This window comes from Nyctereutes procyonoides, unplaced genomic scaffold, assembly GCF_905146905.1.
Source record: "Nyctereutes procyonoides isolate TBG_1078 unplaced genomic scaffold, NYPRO_anot_genome, whole genome shotgun sequence".
NCBI classification, from domain to species: Eukaryota; Metazoa; Chordata; class Mammalia; order Carnivora; family Canidae; genus Nyctereutes; species Nyctereutes procyonoides.
Genome location: NW_026575020.1, coordinates 46,611,269 through 46,631,874, shown reverse-complemented (window position 1 = coordinate 46,631,874; position 20,606 = coordinate 46,611,269). Strand labels below are relative to the sequence as shown.

The 20,606-nt window shown below is 45.5% G+C and overlaps 1 protein-coding gene across 6 annotated transcripts in view; it reads left to right on the top strand.

Annotated features, from left to right (window-relative positions):
- PECAM1 (platelet and endothelial cell adhesion molecule 1) overlaps positions 1-20,606 on the top strand; it is a 56,950-nt gene that overhangs the window by 21,397 nt on the left and 14,947 nt on the right. For 3 of the 6 annotated variants that reach the window (XM_055318444.1, XM_055318414.1, XM_055318406.1), the window contains 9 exons: positions 2,533-2,781; positions 4,548-4,823; positions 7,979-8,263; positions 8,910-9,017; positions 10,170-10,197; positions 10,924-11,000; positions 12,936-12,989; positions 14,776-14,838; positions 20,265-20,321. In XM_055318444.1, coding sequence (XP_055174419.1) covers positions 2,533-2,781; positions 4,548-4,823; positions 7,979-8,263; positions 8,910-9,017; positions 10,170-10,197; positions 10,924-11,000; positions 12,936-12,989; positions 14,776-14,838; positions 20,265-20,321 — 1,197 coding nt within the window. The remainder of the gene's footprint in view (positions 1-2,532; positions 2,782-4,547; positions 4,824-7,978; positions 8,264-8,909; positions 9,018-10,169; positions 10,198-10,923; positions 11,001-12,935; positions 12,990-14,775; positions 14,839-20,264; positions 20,322-20,606) is intronic. The other 3 variants (XM_055318436.1, XM_055318429.1, XM_055318421.1) reach the window with 2 other exon arrangements.

Sequence of the window (20,606 nt, the reverse complement as noted above, 5' to 3'; positions counted from 1 at the left end):
CCTTGTTGTTATCAAGCCTCACTGTCAATGGCTCTATACAGTGACTTTAGCAGCTCACAAGAATTTTATGAAGATGAAAGTCATTGAATTAGTCATTTGTTGTTGGATAGAAAAGACAACTTCACTCCACCACTGCTCACCTTTTCAGATCCAATCTGTCACCAGGTGTTGCCAGGTCTCTCAACTCTATCCTGGCTTCTCAACTCACACCCTAACACTGGCCCTCACACCAAGGTGATCTATTGCAGGGATGTCCTGGAGCATTTCTGTTCTGCTTCATTCTTCAACCAGCTATAGGAGAAGCCCTTCTAATTTGTCCCCTATTTGACATCACTATTCATGGGCTTAAACTCCTGCATGATCATGATCCTTCACTTTGACCCCATCTCCTTCCCAACACCCCTCCTATCTTTCCCCTTGGCCGACTAATGTTGACCCTAAAGACCAAGTCCCAGATCTCCCTTCAGGCTCCCCCAGGAGAGTCCCGTGATCACACCTCAGTTCCCATCACACTCTGTTCCCATCTTTATGTCAGCAGTCCCTACAAAGATCTAGCATCTGTCACCACCACTCTGTAAGCTCTTGAAGGACCAAGTCTGGAGCTCAAGTCACCTTACATCACTGCTAAGTAGCACAGAGCCTGGCACATTGTAGGAGCTCAATAAATATTCATTCAATGAGCAAATAAAAGTCTAATCCTTATTAGTCTACATAATGGTTCTACCAGTCTGTTACATTATGTCCTTTACAAATAGACTATTGTTCCCTAACAATTCATTCCTAATTCTAAACCATCTTGCACCTACTTCTGCAGGATGGTTTCTACTTTTCACATTTTTGTTTACATATCTTTAAACAGAGAGTCATTTCTTTGGGATTCTTGCTAAGTCACATTTTCACATTTTTTGGTGTCCACCCAATGAGATTGTAAGGATGTCAATTTCTTGGATTTCTTTTCCTCACTTCTAACCTAGAGCTTTTGACAGTGCTCTGAAAATAGAGAAGTCATTGTTTATATGGGAGGAAGGGTAGAATGTGTCTTGATAAAATATGGATTAATTATTGGGCTACCACTTTACTTAAAGTTTTGTTTGGGGATCAATTATAATGGAAATGACTCCCATAGCTATGAAACATCAATGACAATGTTGATTTGTATCCCCAAACCTTTATGGTGGGAAAATTTAGAACTAAAGGTAGAATTTGATTCCCTGACTCCTGGCTGCATTCTCAAACTCTAGACCAAGATGCTTTCCTAAGAGGAAGTTTGGGTCTCTGTTTCTTTCTCAATATCCAGATAGTCTCAATAACTACTGACTCCTTCTGCAACGAAGGCCATTATCCTGAAGCCAGCATGTACTTGCTTATACAAAGGACCAAGTCTTCACAGTGGTTAAGTAGTTAATTAGTAATTTCCCAGCAGCTGAAAATAAAAACATATCCCATGTCTGTAAAATTTTGATGTATTTCAGGGGATATTCAAATAAGGAGATGCCAAGGGGCTCCTGGGTGGTTCAGTTGGTTAAACATCTGCCTTCGGCTCAGGTTATGATCTTGGAGTCCTGGAATTGAGCCCCACATTGGGCTCCTTGCCTGCTTCTCCCCCTCTCCCTGCCCTTCCACCCTGATTATGCTCTCTCTCTCTGTCAAATAAATAAAATATTTTAAAAATAAATAAGGAGATGCCAAGCTTCTTTTTTTTTAATTTTTATTTATTTATGATAGTCAGAGAGAGAGAGGCAGAGACACAGGCAGAGGGAGAAGCAGGCAGAGGGAGAAGCAGGCTCCATGCACCGGGAGCCTGACGTGGGACTCAATCCCGGGTCTCCAGGATCGCTCCCTGGGCCAAAGGCAGGCGCTAAACCTGCTGCGCCACCCAGGGATCCCCAGATGCCAAGCTTCTTAAAAGTCAACTTCTGTCTTTACTGCTGTTGACATCCAACCTGAATTATGGCACTCATGACTCCTTAAAGTGGCACAGAATGTTCTAGGTTACAAAGTACTCAACTTCAGGAGGCTTCAGGTGTCATCTTCATCTTCTTCTGCAAGAAGTTCTGGAGGGATGGTGGCCAGCTGCCACTTTCCCCAGCCTCATGCCCTCATTCTGCTTTAAGCCTGTACTACATCCCTCCTCCTTCCAGACTGGGCCCCTTCAACTCCATCCATTCTCCACCCAAATATCTCCCCTTCATACATGTCCAATGTCATTCCCCTGACCCAAACTCTCCATGGCTCCCATTGACCTTAGGATATAATTCATACTTCTTTAGGTGGTTCCCAAGGTCCTGCAAGACCTATGGGTCTTCCTCTGGCTTCTTCTCCTCCCATGATGTTCCAGGATGCCTGAACTTTTGGGTGGTGCTTCCTGCCAGGCCTTGCACCTGCTATTCCTCTGCCTAGAACACTCCCAGTTGGCCTGGGGAGCTTCCTGTAAGAGTCCTTTCCCTGATAATCTCTCTCCCCTCTCCATAATGGGGCTGTGGGAGTGGTGCCCGGAAACATCTCACCCCCTTCCACTCACTGGTTTTTCAGAGCTGTTTTCCAAGCCGAAGCTGGGATCTTCCACCACCCGTCTGGACCAGGGAGAAAGCCTAAACCTGTGGTGCTCCATTCCAGAAGCACCCCCAGCCAACTTCACCATCCAGAAGGAAAACACGATTGTGTCACAGTCTCAAAATTTCACCAAGATAGCCTCAGCGACGGACAGTGGGACATACACTTGCAACGCAAGCATGGGCAAGGTGGTCAAGAGAAGCAGCGCAGTCCAGATAACCGTGTGTGGTGAGTACATCCTTCCTGGCTCAGATAGTCTTGGGGTGGGATGAGAGCAATGCAATTTACCACCAGCAGCTACCCTCTCCAGTCTGAAGGCAGATCAGACTGAGGCAGGGGAAGAACCTGAAGGAAAGAGGGAACAGTGAAATCAAGAGACCAAACAAGTGGGAATTCCTGCTCAGAGAACAGGAAAGAGGCAATACAAGGAACGTGTTGGCAAAAGTCAAATTCATGGCTTTATTGTGGCTGCATACTGCTGATGTGACTGGGTTGGCAAGATTCTGGCTACTGGAACAGGTACCCACTCAAAAAGTCAGGGAGGGGGATCCCTGGGTGGTGCAGCGGTTTGGCGCCTGCCTTTGGCCCAGGGCATGATTCTGGAGACCCCAGATCGAATCCCACGTCGGGCTCCAGGTGCATGGAGCCTGCTTCTCCCTCTGCCTGTGTCTCTGCCTCTCTCTCTCTCTGTGTGTGTGTGTGTGTGTGACTATCATAAAATAAATAAAAATTAAAAAAAAGGTATCTACTAAACCTGTAGCTAACATTATATATATATAAAAAAAAGGGGGGGAGGAAATGCTCGTTATTCAATACTAAACTTTAGGATCTCAGTTCCCAGTTTTGTTTTGTTTTAATCTATATCCTGGCTGACCAGCAAGGCTAAGACTTCTGGTAAGCAGAATGCAGGTACTGGAACCACCGAAAGCTGTGTTTCCCAGAGCTGACCATGCATGCAAAATCTGATTAGAATGCAGGTCAGGATGGGGCCACATTCCACACCTCTAACTAGTCACTTTGGGGATGCTTGGCCCTGGGCCACTGTCAGAGTAGATAGAGGGATCTAAGTGAATGTGGAACTCTGGTTAAGCTGTCACAGGCTCTGCTGCTACTCGGTCCTTCAGTTTAACCCATGGCTGTGGTTTACGCAGCAGAGATTTTAGTCTCAGCTCAATCAGGGTCATAGTCTATTGTCAACTCTCTCGTCATGAAATTCCAAAGAAAATAATGCAAGAGACAAACGTGGGCCATTACATTTTATAAACTTTATAAAATGTAATAAATAAAATAAAAAATAAATAAAATCTTTATTATAAGCTTTATAAATAAGCAAACTTCTAAATAATGACCTAGTAGAATTCTTGCTTCTTGAGGCATGCAATTTACTATCCAGAGAGGCCAAGACACTGAGAATTTATTTTCAGATAGAATCTGTTTGTGTGGGGCACCTACGTGGCTCTGCGGTTGAGCATCTACCTTTGGCTCAGGTCATGATCCCAGGGTCCTGGGATCGAGTTCCGTATCGGGCTCCCCACAGGGAGCCTGCTTCTCCCTCTGCCTAGGTCTCTGCCTCTCTCTGTGTGTCTCTCATGAAGAAATAAATAAAATCTTAAAAAAAAAAAGAATCAGTTTGAGTACTTATTACATTTCTTATGCTTTTCCTATATCTTATCTCAACACAAGACATGAATGTGTGAGCATGTGTATGTGAGATATATGAAAATAAACATGTACTTGGAGGATGTAATGTTTTTCTTGAATTTATGTCATCCTTTGTTACTTATAGCATTCACTTCTCTCTCTCCTTACCACACATACACACACACATTACCTGCCTATCTTAAAGTAGTCCTGTAAAGGTAGATAAGATGGGTAGGTAATTATGGTAATACCAGAGAAGCAAAGAACAGAATTTGGAGACGGACCCTCTTGGGCTGGATGCTTTGTGCCCACCTTCAGTGTTGTTCATGTTGTTTCTCTCTCTGTCATTCTAGAAATGCTATCCAAGCCCAGGATTTTTTATGACTCCAGCTCCGAGGTAATAAAAGGACAGACTATAGCAGTCAGTTGCCAATCCATAAACGGAACGACACCTATATCTTATCACCTTTTAAAAACAAGTAACATTTTGGAGAGCCGTGACATGAGCTCAAATGAGCCTGCAGTATTCAAAGACAATCCAACAAAAGACACAGAATACCAGTGTATCGTGGATAATTGTCATTCCCATTCTGAGATGGTCAGTGAAGTTCTGCGTGTCAAGGTGATAGGTAAGTTGCTGTGCTTAGGAAGAAATCTTATTGTTTGGGGGCTTTATTTCACATTTTCAAAGGTTTGGGGTTGCCCAGGCATTGTGTGCACAAGTGGGTGGTACTTGCGCAAAGTCCATAAACATGCCATGTGGCAAAGGGAGACCAAGGCCCAGGTAAATGGGGCCAGGAAATATCTGGCGGTTATTGGTGTGGCCAGTAACATCTCTTTGCAGAACCTTTGAAGGAAACTGTTAAAATATAAGAGCAAAGAGCAAAATATAAGAGCAAATATAAGAGCTTCTTGACTTCAAGAAGCTCTAAAGTTGTGCCTTTGGGCTCCCTTGACATTTGCTCCTTTGTAGATGAACTAACAGCCATCCCTGAGAATTGTAGACCAGAGTTCTTCTCTACTATTGACTCCTGGGGAGGCATATTCCATCATATGCAGAACCTGCTGCCATCAGAGCTGCAAGTTTCATGGGACTGGGGCTGTCGTACTCAGGGGAAATATACCATTATGCTGGAGTGGATATTTTTCCTTAAGCCTCTGTCTTGTGGAGCTTCATGTCTCAGAAAGCCTCAGGAGTGCCACTGCTTGCATCTCTGAGATATTCTGCATCTTGTAAAAAAACTTAATATGCTTCTCCTTCTTCCTCCTCCTCCTTGTTTAATAACTATCTATATGTGCCACTGTGGATCTCTTAAGTAGGATAGAGATTCCTGCTTCAATTAATGTATGGTCTAAAAGGAGCCATCTTTTCAAATTAACATCTATATATACATAATGTATTTAATGCTATAGGGCATACAAAAAAGAAAACATATACTTCGTTTTCGATGATATAACAAGAAACACAGGAATGTCCTGATTAAATAATGGAGAAATATTTTAGTGCCTTTGAATAACACTGCAAATAAGCATAGAAAAAAAATATTACTAGGGAACCCATGATTGTCACATGAACTATCCTTATGGTAACAGTGATAGGAATTCAGGGCATGAGAGATATCATCTAGCTTGAGTGGGAAGAGCTGGATGAAGAGCTGAAGAGCTGGGTCTCAACAATGGGTCAAGAAAGTGCTGGAGATGGCCTACCAGTTAAATACATGAGCAAAAAGTCTCCATGGAGTAGTTCAAAAGACTGGGTAGATCAGATGGCTGGAAACAAGGGACTGGAAAATCATTGGATGCAAACTAAAAAAGTGACTGAGTTTTCAAGTGTGAAGGGTGCCAGTCTTCAGAATTGGAAATTTGTCATGTGTGCAGTAAGAGCCAGAAAGAGGAAAGGAGATCATGGGAATGGAGCTTGGGGAAGATTAACCCAGGGGCTCTATCAGTTAGAAGTGAAGGTCTCAGACCTCACAATGTCTTAACAAGCTAATGCAAAAGCCCATGTGAATTGGGGGCCCAATTTTAGTGGCTAACATTTACCGAGCCCTGACCATGTGTGCACCCTTGTGTGAAGTGTTTTAATAAATTATCCCCATTAATACTTAACAATAGTCTTGTAAGTAAGACCCAGGGAAATATTAACCTTATTTTATAATGATGCTGCTAAGGCTTAAGACAAACAGCTGGTGAGCAGTGGGGCTGGGAATTGAGACTGGCTTACCACCACCCCCTCTGCGCTTCAGGCTGTGCCCCCCAGGGCTCTGCCCTTGTGGTTGAACTTCATTTTCTCATCTCTGGCCTGGTGCCCCCTTTTGTGGGACCAGCATCTCCGAAGTCTGGCCACCCACTGCACTCACAGGGAGATGATTCATAAGTCAGATGCCAGGGACCCCTGGGTGGCTCAGTCAGCTGAGCCTCTGAACTCTTGGTTTCAGCTTGGGTCATGATCTCAGGGTGGTGAGATGGAACCTGGAATCTGGCTCAGAGGGGAGTCTGCTTAGGATCTCTCCCTCTCTCTCTTTTTTTGCCCCTCGACTTGCTCTCACACTCTCTCTTTCTAAAATGAATGAATAAATCTTAAAAAATAAATAAATCAGATGCTAGTCTGCTGACCAGCCCATTCTCACACTAACAGGAAGGTCTACTTGGGAGACAATTTAGGATCAGAATTTTGGTAATTGAGCATGGAAAAAGTATATGGGAGGAAACTGCTTGGATCTGCTGGGAATGAGAAGCCGGTAGGGCATTGAGGTGGAAATGTCCAGGTCAAAATCAAGACCTGGAATTCAGGGGAGTAATCTAAAGCTATCTAGTTTGGCATTAAATGCTGTATGTTTATGTGTTAAATGCACAAACAGAAGCTATGATGTAGGTGAAATCACCAAAAAAGAACAGAGATGGAAAGCTGAGGACTGAATTTTGCAGAAAGTCATATTTAAGGGGCAAAAGGAAAACAAACTAGTGACTAAAGAGGGAGTGACAGGTGAGGAGGAAAGAGAATCTGGGCTGGGAGGCATCAGAGAAGCCACCGAGGAAGCTGTATTGGTTTGGGAAGGTCCTGGGGCAGCTGAGAGCTGTGGGGAAGCCACAGATGGGAAGACTGGAAGGACGCCTCTCATGGACTAGAATTAATCTGCTGGGGACTCAGGGGTGGGAGAGTCAGGAGATCACGTGACCTTTGGAATTTCTTCAAAGCTAGAGATGGAGATCAGTTTCCAGAGCTGATGGAGGTCAGATGTCAGGAGTAAAGAGAAGGTGGGAAAGGAGGATTTGAGAGCTGTTGATGTAGAACATTCATAAAGGAAAAGGAGAAAAAAACGGGATTAGCTAAAGATAGTGGGTCAAGTTTATTCATGAGATCTGGAAGTGGCCTACATCTTTGTAAGCACAGGGAGGGAAATCTCTCTCTCTCTCTCTCTCTCTCTCTCTCTCACACACACACACACACACACACACACAATCTCAACAGGGCACAGAGATTAATTGTATCATCAGGCTGAGTGGTCAGTAATACTTGAGGTGCTAAGTAAAGGGAGGTGTCCCTAGCATCACGTATATAAACAACGTGGGCTCAGGAGGCATCTGTTGCTGCCCTTCTGGTCTAAGGAAAGGAGGGGAGATGTAAAGAACATGGGATGAAGGTGGTGGTCAATTGGGTAAAAGACGCAATCCCGATCTCTGTCACCATGCAGCAGGAGGCTGGCCATGAGCAGTGCTGTGTGGCATTCCTTCTCTCTGGCCTCTGCCTCTTCTCAGTGCTGTCCCTTTCACTGCCTTTCAGCCCCAGTGGATGAGGTCAAGCTCTCTATCCTAATGAATGCAGAGGTGGAGTTTGGGAAGGACATTGGGCTTCTGTGCTCGGTGAACGAGGCGACTGGTCCAATCACCTACAGGTTTTACAAAGAAGCGGGCAGTCTCTTCTACCAAACCACCTCGAATGAAACCCACGCCGTTTGGTACAAGTCAAAGGCTAGCAAGGAGCATGAGGGACAGTATTACTGCACAGCCTCCAACAGAGCCAACCGCCTTAAAAGCAGTCCCCAAAGCAACGTACTGACAGTCAGAGGTGAGTCAAGGTCTCAAACAGTGGGATCTAGTGTGGCGTCCAAAAGCAAGGCCAAAGTTTCATCCCCTGCAATGAAGTAGGCAGTTGTTTAGCTCATTTCACAGAGGGTTAAGAGACCAGTGTCCTGTAGGCTCCTTTGTTGCAAGTGACAGACACGCAACCAAATTAAATATAAAAGAGGAATTGGTTACTATAAAAAATTAGAAATTTCTCACATAGTCGTAATTCCAAATTCCTGGTAGAGAGATAACAATTGGCCCATCTTGGGTCAAATGTCCACCCATGGACTACCTGGGGCCAACGGGATTGGATCGTGCAGAAGAGACATAGTTAGGTGAGCCCACACAAGTGGGTAGAGGGTGGTTTCCTAGTGAGGGAGAAGGACTGAAGAGACCTCAAAAAAGAGCCTACTTCAGTGAATGGTCCTATAAGACCATAGCTGACTCTGTAGCAAACAAACAAACCCCCAAAAATATTTCTGTTCCAGTTATGAACAGTGTCCTTCAGAGGCAGATGCTTGTGTATGATGCTGTATAGTTACAAGAACTATAAAAATTAGTCTTACTTGTTGCCTAAACCTGATATTATTCTTCCTGGTAGAGGAAGAGCGTATGTGTGTGTATGTATTTTTTGTTTTCATTTCCAGTCTTTCTTGCTGCATGGATAAAAGGACTCATTGCAGTGGTTGTCATTGGAGTGATAATTGGTGTCTTGATCCTTGGGGCCAGATGTTATATTCTGAAGAAAGCCAAGGGTAAGTACAGTTTTCTTTTGTTCCATTCTGGCAGGCTACCTTGGCCAGGAAACTGGCCATGGAAATGAGGGGCTTCAGCTTCACAGAGGGTTGGTGCTCCGTCCCAGTGGGAACTGAGGAGATATAACTGACGACCATTGTTTTTCTCCTTGGGGTGTCTTCTTGATAACCAAAGATTTTGGTTTTGGTAGGCATAAAGCTTTTAGTGCCCCTTGGATTCAGTTAGGCACAAATGCAAGCAATTGCTTTCCAGCTGGACAACCCAGAAAAGATGCATCTGGAGGTGGGGGGAGGTTGCATCTACATGTGGACAGAAGAAGCTGTTTATGTAGATTTGGCCCCACCTAGTACTGCAGTCGGTAGTAGGGTAGGAGCACCATGGAGACCCGTCTCCCCCTCATCCACTGAAGGCCTCTCACTTGATCTGCCTATTGTGCCATGGTTTCTACCCTGTGCTTGAGGTTAACCACACATGAAAGGGAAGCCAGGATCACCCACTGATGTTCAGGAATCAGAGTTAGCTAGCCTGAACTTGAGGGAAAAGGCACAGTCCCACTAAATTCTGAAAACTTTTTGCAGAGTAAGGCAGGTTCTTTTGGAGCTCCAGTACTATCTCCTGGGATAGGTGGGGACAGATGGGATGAGGAGGGGTCCTATGCTTTTTCTAGAACAAAAAGCTGCAACCCTTCTGGGAAGACAGGCTCCAGAATCAACCCATTCCTAAAACTGCTCCTGGCCATGGTCTTAGGCCAGCCTGGAATTAATAGCATAAGGACTGGTGTAGCCTTTACTTTTTGGAATCATCTTGAATCAAAGAGATAGTTGCCCGTTTATCTGGCTTACCTGGTTTCTCTATGGTTGACTTTATCTCTATCACATTCCACTAAGAAAAATCACTCCTGGTTAAAACAGTCAAAATGTTTTATTTCTGGAGAAAATGATGTGAAATCTTTTGGTATAAGACCAAGAGAAGATCTACTTTGTTCATTATTTTTCTTCTTTTTAAAAAACAGGAATATATTTGACTTTCTTTTCTCTTTTTATTGATATTCAATCTTCAGGAAAGTCAAATATGGTTGAGATGAGTGTTTTTATCTAGTACAGATGTGGATATTTTATATTGACTTTGGATTCTCTCTTTCTCTTTTAAAGCCAAGCAGACGCCAGTGGAGATGTCCAGGTCAGTGTGTGTACTTGGAAGATAGGTGACTGCTCCGTAGACATGCATAAACTGTAGGGAAATGCTGGTTGTTAGAAACTTTTCAGTTTTTCTTGGAAAACTCAGAAAAATACGGTCTTAGGTACAAGTGGTATAGGGATGTGTGTGTAGGCACATGTGTGTATTTGGCTCCTTGGAAGATTGCCAGCTGTCCTTCATGGAAAGAATAGCTTTATTCTGAGGTCATGTCCTTCCTATACTGTTACTTGTGAAATCCCCTTTTCCTTATGAAATTATACTGGTAGTAGATGGAATTTTTAAAATTTACTTACTTGGCAAAATAGAACTGGCTTTTAAAAAAGAGATTGTAAAAAAGAGAGAGAGAGAGAGAGATTGTCATATTTTGACTGTTCTTGAAATCCAAAATCCAAAAGTATGGAAAGGATAGCTCTGTTCTGAAGAAAAGCAGTAGCACAAGATGAAGAATTCTGAGCAGTGAGATGCACCGTGGCCCTGATACTTATTTTAACAGCAAAATGTTTTTGTCGATATCTTGAAAAATTTTGTCAAATGTTAGTTTTCCACACGAGAGGGTAAAAGTTTTCCTAACTTCAGAAATCTTTTCCTGGTTTTCTCATAATCTTTCCTTGATTATTTTCTTAGTTTGAAGTCAGAGCCAAAAAAAAGTCACATTTTTTTATTTCCCTTTGAAATTTCATTTTTTTTTTTTTGAAATTTCATTTTAAGGCCTGCAGTACCACTTCTGAACTCCACCAATGAGAAGATGTTGTCAGACCCCAATACTGAAGTCAACAGACATTACGGTAGAGTCACGGTTTCCTGCAGTTGCTAAACGTTTTCCCTTACCCCTCTTAGAAGCAGAATCTGTAGGTGACGGAGTTCAAGTTGGAAGGGAACCCCTGTCCTCAAGCAGGGGCACTTAATCCAATCAGTCATGGAAGGGTGAGCTGATAAGCAAAGCAGAACATTTTACCCTAATTTTACCACCGCCTAAACACCTGGGGAATGAAAGGTGGAGAATAATTACAATGCTGTGGATACCCATCCTGGGTTATCTTTCAAAACTTTAAACATTGTCCAAGTATAATTACTATCCTTTTGTTAGAGAGAGAGAGAGAGAGAAGTTATCAAATTAAGACATTGGTTAAAAAAAATACAAAAAAAAAGACATTGGTAAAACATCTTCTCAGATGGAATTAATTATTACAAGCACGAGATGGTTTCCTTTCAGATTTTGCCACAACTAATTTAAATATTTCTCTGTTAGTGGAGGCATTTAAAAGGAAAAAGTGGTACAAAGAACACCTGGTTATAAGGCTTAGCACAAGTTTGAAAGTCAGCTCAGTAGAGTGGGTAGCCAATCTCCAGGAGTTCTTAATCCCATTAGGTCTAGGAGAAAATTGCTTGAGCCTTTGAGCAGAGGTGCCAACTGCTTCCCAGAGGGGTGGGTGATTTTATCACATACTACGCCCTGTCCCAGACCAGTTTTCTTTATCAGCAAATCTGGGAATAGAATGCTCATGTTCTTTTCTAATTGTGTAAGTGTTCCACAAAATGAGAACTTTAGAATAGTTCAAATATGCCTCTTGCAGGGCGTACTTGAGAAATATGTTTTGAGAATTGAGTAATTGTTATATTACCAAATCATAAACCTTTAAAAAGGGAATAAGACAGTGCCTGGCTGGTTCAGTTATCAGAGCATGTGGCTCAGTTTCAGGGTGGTAAGTTCAGGCCCCACACTAGGCATGGGGCCTTCTTAAAAAAATAAACATAAAAACAAACAAATAATAAATAAGTAAATAAACTGGGGAAAATGTATTCCTGAAATCCATCAAATAGAACAAGAACTAAAGAAAGTACATTATGTGGTACAATCCTTACTAAAAAGTGAATAAGACATTTGTAATAATAAAAATAATGGACCAATAAAGAGAAAAGAGCAAATGTATCATTTTGTGAAATTATATTCAGAAATATGGTGGCATGGGGGGGTCTTTTGAGTATTTGTATTATACATAAATACATAGACACTTTAAATTAAATGCTAATATAGACTTATATTAAAATAGGATTTCCCCCCAAATTTCCAAAATGCAAGAAATACTCTAATTCCTATGTTGTCTCCATGGATTATTTCACTGTATAAAATATTTTGGTAATCACAATAAGTAATTAACTTAAATGCATAATGAAAAATCATGTATTCTTTAGAAGTATTATTTATATTATTTATAATCCATATAATTATTTTTAATAGAGAACGACTTGATTAAAAAAAAGTTAAAAAGGTTTTTTTTTTTCCCACTGAGGTGACAGACTGGAGATACCACCATTTCTCTAAACCATGTTCTCATGCATCTATCTCTCTGGTTGGAGAGTTGTTAGTTTGCTAGTTTTCTTCATGTTTCTGGTTACCGGCCCATCCCTTTAGAATTAAGCTTAATTTCTAAAGAGTTTGCTCAAAGTGAACAATTCTGAATCTTGAACAATTCATAAGCATAAATGTCCCTCCCACGGGATGGTGAGCAAGTCACTGGTATTTATAAAGAGACCACACAGGAGTTGGATGCAGCCATAGGAGGACCAGGAGGGAATCCAGAATCGGCTACACTGCTGGTTGCCCACTACGCTAAGGAAGTTAGGCTTGACTTCATGTGTTAGTGGCACTGAGTTTCTTAAGTTATATAGGAAACTAGGATTTCCATTGCCACTCATCCTAATTGTTATTTTTCAACTAGGTTACAATGAAGATGTTGGAAACCATGCAATGAAACCAATAAATGAAAATAAAGGTAATTATCTAAGGTTTTTTTTTTTAATTAGAAAACTTAACAGAAAAAAAGACCCCCTACAAAAGAACTAAAACGGTTAAGATCTGGGGATGTTGCCCCTCCTCCCTCTCTCAGTGACACTCTCCCTGGCTGCTGTGTAAAACGGAGGTGGCTGGTCACTTGCTCCAAAGATTCTATCTTGTGTCCTTACTGGGAAGTAACCTAGGGGTCCCTGGGTGGCTCAGTCTGTTGAGAATCTGACTCTTCGTTTTGGCTCAGATTATGATCTCAGGGTTGTGAGATCGAGCCCTGTGTTGGGCTTATGCTCAGCATGGAGTCTGCTTAAGATTCCCCACACACACACAACTTGCTCTCTCTCTCTTTCTAAAATAAACAAATCGAAAGAAAGAAAGAAAGAAAGAAAGAAAGAAAGAAAGAAAGAAAGAAAGAAAGAAAGAAAGAAGAAAGAAAGAAAGAAAGAACCTAAATTCCAGTAGGAAAGAGCTGGGTTATACCTAACAGGGAACTAGCTGATTCAGAATGGGCTATTGGGTACCGTAGGAGGATCTCTTTTCTCTTGGATAGTAGAGGTGCAGGTGTTTTTAAAATAGCATTTCGGTATATCATCAGGTTGTACACCTTAAACTTACACAAGGTTGCATGTTAATTATACCTCAGTAAAGCTGGAAGGAAAGTATTAAGGGTCTAGGATGGGGAGAAGCACACAGGGTACTTCAGAGGTAATAAAAATGTTCTTTTTCTTAAAAGAGGTGATGGGTATGCTGGAACTTACTATTATTATGTGTATTTCATACATAACATAAATATTGTTTGATATCTAAGTATTTAATAAAAATAAAACATACACTATAAAAAATAAAATAGCATTGCTGCTAATATCTTTTAAAGATTTCATTTATTTATTCATGAGAAACACACAGAAAGAGGCAGAGACTTAGGCAGAGGGAGAAGCAGGCTCCCTACAGGGACTCCATCCCAGGACTCCATCCCAGGACCCCAGGATCATGACCTGAGCCAAAGGCAGATGCTCAAACACTGAGCCACCCAGGCCTCCTGCACTGCTGCTAGTTTTTAAAGACAATGAACAATAGATTCTTTGCTATGGCTTAAAATTCAGAAGGATTGGACTAAATTATTTTTCAAAATTCTCTTCCCCTTGGGGCTGCTATCTTGGGAGCTAAAGTTCTAAAGAACTAAACACCGATGTTCTTGACCGCACATCACTGCTTTTGGTGCTGGTGAGAAAGCCTGACTCCAAGACTTCAAAAATAAAACAATACTATTACTTTGAGTTGAAGACAAACTCATTTACCAGATTTCCCCATTGCAGCCCAAGGGTTTTTGTTAATTTGTTTTTCTATGCATACAGCTTATACTCTCAGGGCATCTTTAGGCTGGGGGACACCTGTTCCCCATTTCCTGAGATCCTCTCCATCTTGGAGATAGCTTCCTGTGCCTGTGGCTAAAGGGTAGACTTCTAGAGTTAACTGCCGCAGCTGATCCTGGCTGTTCTCCAGGTCTACGGAGCTTTTACAGATCCTTCCCCTGTAGAGACAATGGAGGATCTGGGCAGGAGTTTCCCTCCACATTCTGGGGGGAGGAGGAGTCCTCACTACCTTCCCCAGCCTGATATGTCCTGCTCACCTGGAATGGCATTCAGCCTGTGTATGGCTTCCTCCTCGGAATAGGGAATCCTTCAGTCACTTGAGTAGAAATCTCTAATACAGGCTGAGGCCCCCCAGGAAGACTTTGTCTAACTGTAGGGTGCTGTGGTTCTTTTGAGCAGAGCCTCTGACATTGGATGTGGAATACACAGAAGTAGAAGTGACCTCACCCGAGCCTTACCAAGGTAAACACCATCACTGCAGTTGTTCCCCACGTTTTGTTTTCTGCTTGGAGGCAAACAGGGTGAGGTGTGCCATCACCAAAGGACAAGGGTCCCTTCAGTTGGTCAGAAGGGAGGTGGTTAGCAGACAGACCTGAGGGACATGCCTACAGCAGGATCATTGACCCCTGCTGAGGCTTTCAAAGCATAAAACTTTGTTAATTATGAGTAGGTTTTATTGAGCAATTACTAAGTCCTAAGAAGTGTGTTCATTGAGAGACTTTTTGAGGACAGCCTCATTCCTGGATGTTTGGGCTTTCTTCTACAGGTCTGTTCCTTGCCCACATCCAGCATCGTCCCTAAAGAGTTGCTCATACACCGAGCTCTGGGAAATGAAATGCATTTTTGGAGATAGTGAGGGCTTGGCTATTTAAAGGGACTCTTGGGTAAATGCTTTTGAAAACACAGAGTCCCCTTCTGTGCAAACAGTGGCACTAGCTTTATACTTCCATTTTTCAGTCTCAGTTTTCAGCCTAGAGGTCCCCAGCCCCGATGCTGTCCTGGGGAGGCTGACTTAGGCTGGACTGATCCATAGCAAATGCTAGAACGTCACTTCCAGTTGCCTTTTTTTTTTTTAAAGATTTTATTTATTTATTTATTCATGAGAGACAGAGAGAGAGACAGAGAGAGAGAGAGAGAGAGAGAGAGAGAGAGAGGCAGAGCCACTGGCAGAGGGAGAAGCAGGCTCCATGCAGGGAGCCTGATGTGGGACTCGTTCCCGGGACTCCAGGACCATGCCCTGGGTCGAAGGCAGGCACTAAACCACTGAGCCACCCAGGTATCCCCACCAGTTGCTTTTGACACCATAAATAACCATGCATATCTTCCTAGCTGTCCTTCACCCTAGCTCTCCCATGGGCTACTGTACTCAAAGGAGCCACCCAGAGCCTTCTGGCCCTGCTGGGAGGCTCATTAGGGCCATTGCCATGCATCCGCCTTCCTCCTACTGAGGCCAAGCGCTGCCACTGTGTCCACTCAGCCTGGCAAGCTGAATGCTGTTTTCCAGATGAGGCAAGTGTAGCATTAGCCAGAGTCACATGGCAATGGCATCCCTTCGTCACCTCTGGCTCCGCGATTTGGGAGGAGTTTTGGGTTCCTTCCTTCCCTTGCTTAGGTTCTGGGTACCATGTCAGCAGGCATGTGCACAGAATCTTTAGGTAAGGCTGTCCCCTGCAGCTCCTAGGCTGTGTGCTACCCAGTGGGGCACCATTCCCACAGTCTGCAATCAGAGTGGCCCCCAGGGTCTGTACTGTCTGACCACACAGGGCATCTCGCTTCTGAGTCTGGACCACACCCGGGGGCCATGGCAGGCCTGCAGTTCTCTTCCTCTTTATTTCATTGAAAGTGGTTCTCTTGTTAACAAATTAAGGGTGCACGGACCAGCCCCTATGCAAGCAGCCAAGGTACATATAGGGTGTACCCCCAACCCCCGGGGAGGTATAGCCTGGGAGGGAGCCAGGAAAGTAAGGAACCAAAGAATATGTAGATAGTGTCAGGTTCTGGTTAGTGCTTGGAAGAAAAGGAATGGGGAGCATTGAGAAGGCATGAAAGGTGGCCAGAGCTGGACTCATTTTAGGATCTGGAAGGAGACAGAGAGATCTGTGTGTTATCACCAGGCGAGAAGGCGGAGCCAAAGTGCTAGTAGTGGATGGATTCAAGATATATTTCAGAGATGTGACAACACTGGAGAAATTTTATGGCAGGGATCAGGAAAACAGAATTACTATAGGTTGCATGACTGAACCACCAAACTGGAGGTCATGGTGTCTAAGACTGGGAAAAAAGGGTTCAGTTAGGTTAAGCATGAGATGCCCAAGAGGAGACAGCACAGGGGTCTGATGCTCAGAACCGAGTCTGGGTGGGATGTGGCTTAAGGGGCTGTAGGGGGCTCCCCTCCAGGTTTCTCTGTCCCACCAGAGCCTGATACAAAGGCTGCTCCATCATTGTGCGTAATGGCTCAGTCCCATGGGAAACAGCTTACTTCCTCTTAAGGGGACTCCGGGGTCAGAAGGAAAGGGGAACCATAATGGGGAAAGAGATGCCCAAGAATTTTGAATATGTGTAGAAAAATCCTGCTGTCCCCTGACCCTCCAGACTCCACTGGGCGCTCTAGCAGATGGGGATAGCCCTGGGCTCCGGCCTTAGGTCCTGAGGTTCCCCCTGAAAAGGCCAGATCCATTCTTTTAGGAATGTTAGAGTGTCTGGTTTTCTTTTTCTTGCTTGAAGGTGGGGTGAACTTTAAAGGAAAAAGAAGTCCTAGGACAGGAGGTGGAAAGGTGCTTTCCTTGCCGGGCTGTGTACAGCTGTAGTCCCCTTTCCCCACGTTGCTGTGAATGCCTCGGGAGAGCTAGAATGAGTACCACGTAGGTGGACATGAAGAGTTTCCAGAAGATTCAGGTTGAGTTTTCTGGACCTAGCCTCCTTGGTGAGAAGGGACAGCAGGGTAGAGCTTTGTCATGGGGGGGGGGGGGGGCATTACTAGGGTAAGGATCAAGATTTGTGGTTTCAAGGCCAGCGATGAGTCAACTTGATTTGGTCTTGGCCAATCCAGTTCCCTGTCCGCAAGGCTCCCAGTTCCACAGCTGAGGTGGAGGAGGGGATGGGGACCGTGTCCAGCTCTGACTCTGGCTGCTGACCAAGGAGTCACTCGGGGATGGAGGCGGGGTGGGGGGTGGGGGGATGGGAAGGAACTTGTTAAACCCAGTCTGTTTCTTGTTTGCTCTGAGGCTAATTGCTGGGAAAACCCCATGACGTTGAAGCCATCTCTTTCTCTGTTAACAGAGAAAAACAGAAGCCAAAATAAAGCCCCATCCGGAAACATCCCTGACAGCAGAGACAAACAGCCTGTTGGCCTGGGTTACTCATTAGCAGGCAGCTGCCGAGCAGAGCAGGGGTGGCCGTCTTGAGGTGCCAGCCCCCGCCCATCCCTGAGGGGCAGGACAGGGGGGCAGCAGGAGGAACCACGGGGGCAGCTGCAAGTGTAGCCGCTCAGCCAAGAAGTGGAAACACCCCACTGCCTTGGCTGATCTGCAGTTATAAGGAAGAAGGGGGTCAAGTGTGGCTCTTGAGTCCAGAGGGTGTTAGAGTGTCCCCAAGGTGACCAGAGAGATCTACCAGCACCCCTTGTGGTCCTGGGGGCTGTAGATCTTACAAGGGTGTCCAGGTCCCCTGGCTCAGCCACCCCACCCCCTCCCTCCATTCCTTCCTCATGGCCCCCACTCCCATTATGGGATAGGGTCTGGGGACGAGCTGACAGGGACCCCAGTGCACCCAGTGTACAGTGTCCTATATTGTGTATCCCCAGCTGTCTGCCCCACAGCCTGGAGCTCCTGAAAGCTCTGGATCCGACTCACCTTTTCCCTTCCTCTTCTGTGGTACCCAGCAACGACAGGTGTAGGATCATCCTGAAGGAGTGACTCACCCAGTCCTAATATTGAGCAGAATCCCTTAGGGATATGGAGGTCCCCAGAGATTGGGAATCCATGGAGCCTCCCTGTATACCCCCAAAATCTGGTGCCACGAAGGGAGCATGGGGAATGGCATAGGCATCTCTGCTGATCTCTTAGAGAAAAGCAGGTGTCCTAGCAGAGGGGTGCCTGGAATCTCAGCCACTCTGGTGAGTACCAACCCCTGTTTGGAGCCTTGGGGGAGTCATATGAAGCCTTCTGCAAGGCCCTGGCCACCCAGATGTCCCAAAGTCACCTGTTGGGATCTGAACCCCCACCCTCCAGGCTTCCTCCTGGTGTTCAGGTCCTAACCCAGGAACCACCAGCATTCAGTGTCTAATGAATGACCACAATTTTAATCCTAAAATCTAAAACCCTGGGGAAGAGGCTCATTATGCCAAGGCCTTCCTGAAGCTCATGGGTCTGAGATAGAGACACTTGCAAGGACATTGACTGGTGCCTTCACTGTCCTATCAAACCTGTATGGGCGCCTCCAGGTAGCTGTGCGAGGCCTGGGATCAGGAGATGCATGTGGCCTCAGGTGCTGCCCTGGAGGAGCTCTGGGTCCACCAGGGAGACAGTCGTGGGACAAATAATGTCAGCCTGGTCGTGGGCAAGTGTCCCCAAAGTGCTGTGGGAGCACAGGAGTCCTTCGTGACTGCCCTGGGCACAGGAAGGGGTGAGAGTGTCAGGGAGTAGGTGTATGGGTGAGGATGTGTGCACCCAAGAGCCGAAACAAAGCTTGTCCTGGAACTTGGAGGACAAGGAGGGACGTGGCAAAGAGGAAGGGCTGTGGGGGCCCAAAGGGATATGTTCAGGGTCGGGGGTCATCTCTGGAGCCCAGGGAGTCGAGTATCTTGTAGTTAGTCCATGGGCATGCCCCAGCCAAAGAAAACCACACCCGCGTGCGTACTGAGCATGGTGGCAGGAAGCGTCTTACCCTGTCTGGGGCTTCATTTCCGGATCTGTAGAAAGAGAATGTTGGCCACATGGCAGGAGCTACCTTTCTACAATGAGGCTTCCTGGTCCTAGGTGCAGGTGAGAGGAGGCAGGGGAAGTGGCGGGGCCCCATCCTGTTTCCTGAGGCTTGTGGGTGTGTATGTATGTACGTGCTGTGTGTGTACACACTGGATGTGTGTGTACGATGCATGTAGACACAGTATGAGTGTGTGTACCAGTGTGTGTATACACAGCCTGTACATATACTTCAGCAGATGCCCTCCTGGGTGCTTTGTACCCCAAACCCTGAGTCTCCTCTGGGTATAACCCGTACCCTGGTCGGTCATCTGTCTGCCTTTCCATAAGAGTCCAGACCAGAGGATCTCAACCCTATCTGCCTATTAGAATCCCCTGGAAGCTCTAAGAAAACACTAGTGCCAGGGCCACCCTAGCCCATCAGAATCAGTATGAGGCCCAGGTGTTGGCATTTGAAATCAACTAGCCCAGCTGTCAAGATTTTAAGTGGTTCTTAGTCCCAGCTGAGCCTTAAAGTCAGAGATGATGCCCAGGCTCTAACCCAGGCCTCAGGGCCCTGCCTCCTGGGAGGGCCTGGCAAAGCAGCTGGATACAGAGACACGCTGGGAGGGAAGGAAGGATGGGGCCCCCCGTGAGCTGGAGGCTGCAGGCCTATACTGGAGACCCCTCTACATGCGGCCTGCCCTCAGGTCCAGGGTTCCCCTTGAGTAGGTGGACCTGCCCCCATAATGGCCTGTTGATCTCGTACTTCCAGGCTGAGAATGATGATAATTAGACCAGGATCTTCTAAAGCCAGGAAATGGAAATGGCCTGAGCTTAGTGGCAACAAGGTCTCCAGGCCCTGATGGAGACGGGCACTTGTGTGGTGGGGTAGCGGGCAAGCAGGGAGCCTCAGACATTCTCCTGCTTTGGCAGTGGGCTGACCTGGTGCCCAGAGGCGGCTGTTGACTGTGCCTGGTCACTTTCCAGGTCTGGAAACCAAGGGCACAGAGACGGTGTACAGTGAAATCCGGAAAGCTAACCCTGGTGAGTGAGGGCCCCTGACTCCCCCAGCCTGGGGGATGCTTCCTCCTGAGTCCTCCATGGGGTCTGGGGAGGGGGCAGGGAAAAGAAGGAGCAAAGGAGGGTGAAGCTATTGACTGCCTCTCTCCTGCCTCTCTCCTGACTCCTCTCTCCTCAAGTAGCCACGTGTTATGTGTGCTGTGATTTAGTCAATGAACACTTAGTAAGTGCCTACTGCATGCCAGGGAAACAGAACCTCACATGTTCATACCCAGCTAATGGGCAGTTGGGCTGGAGTGTGTCCTGGCA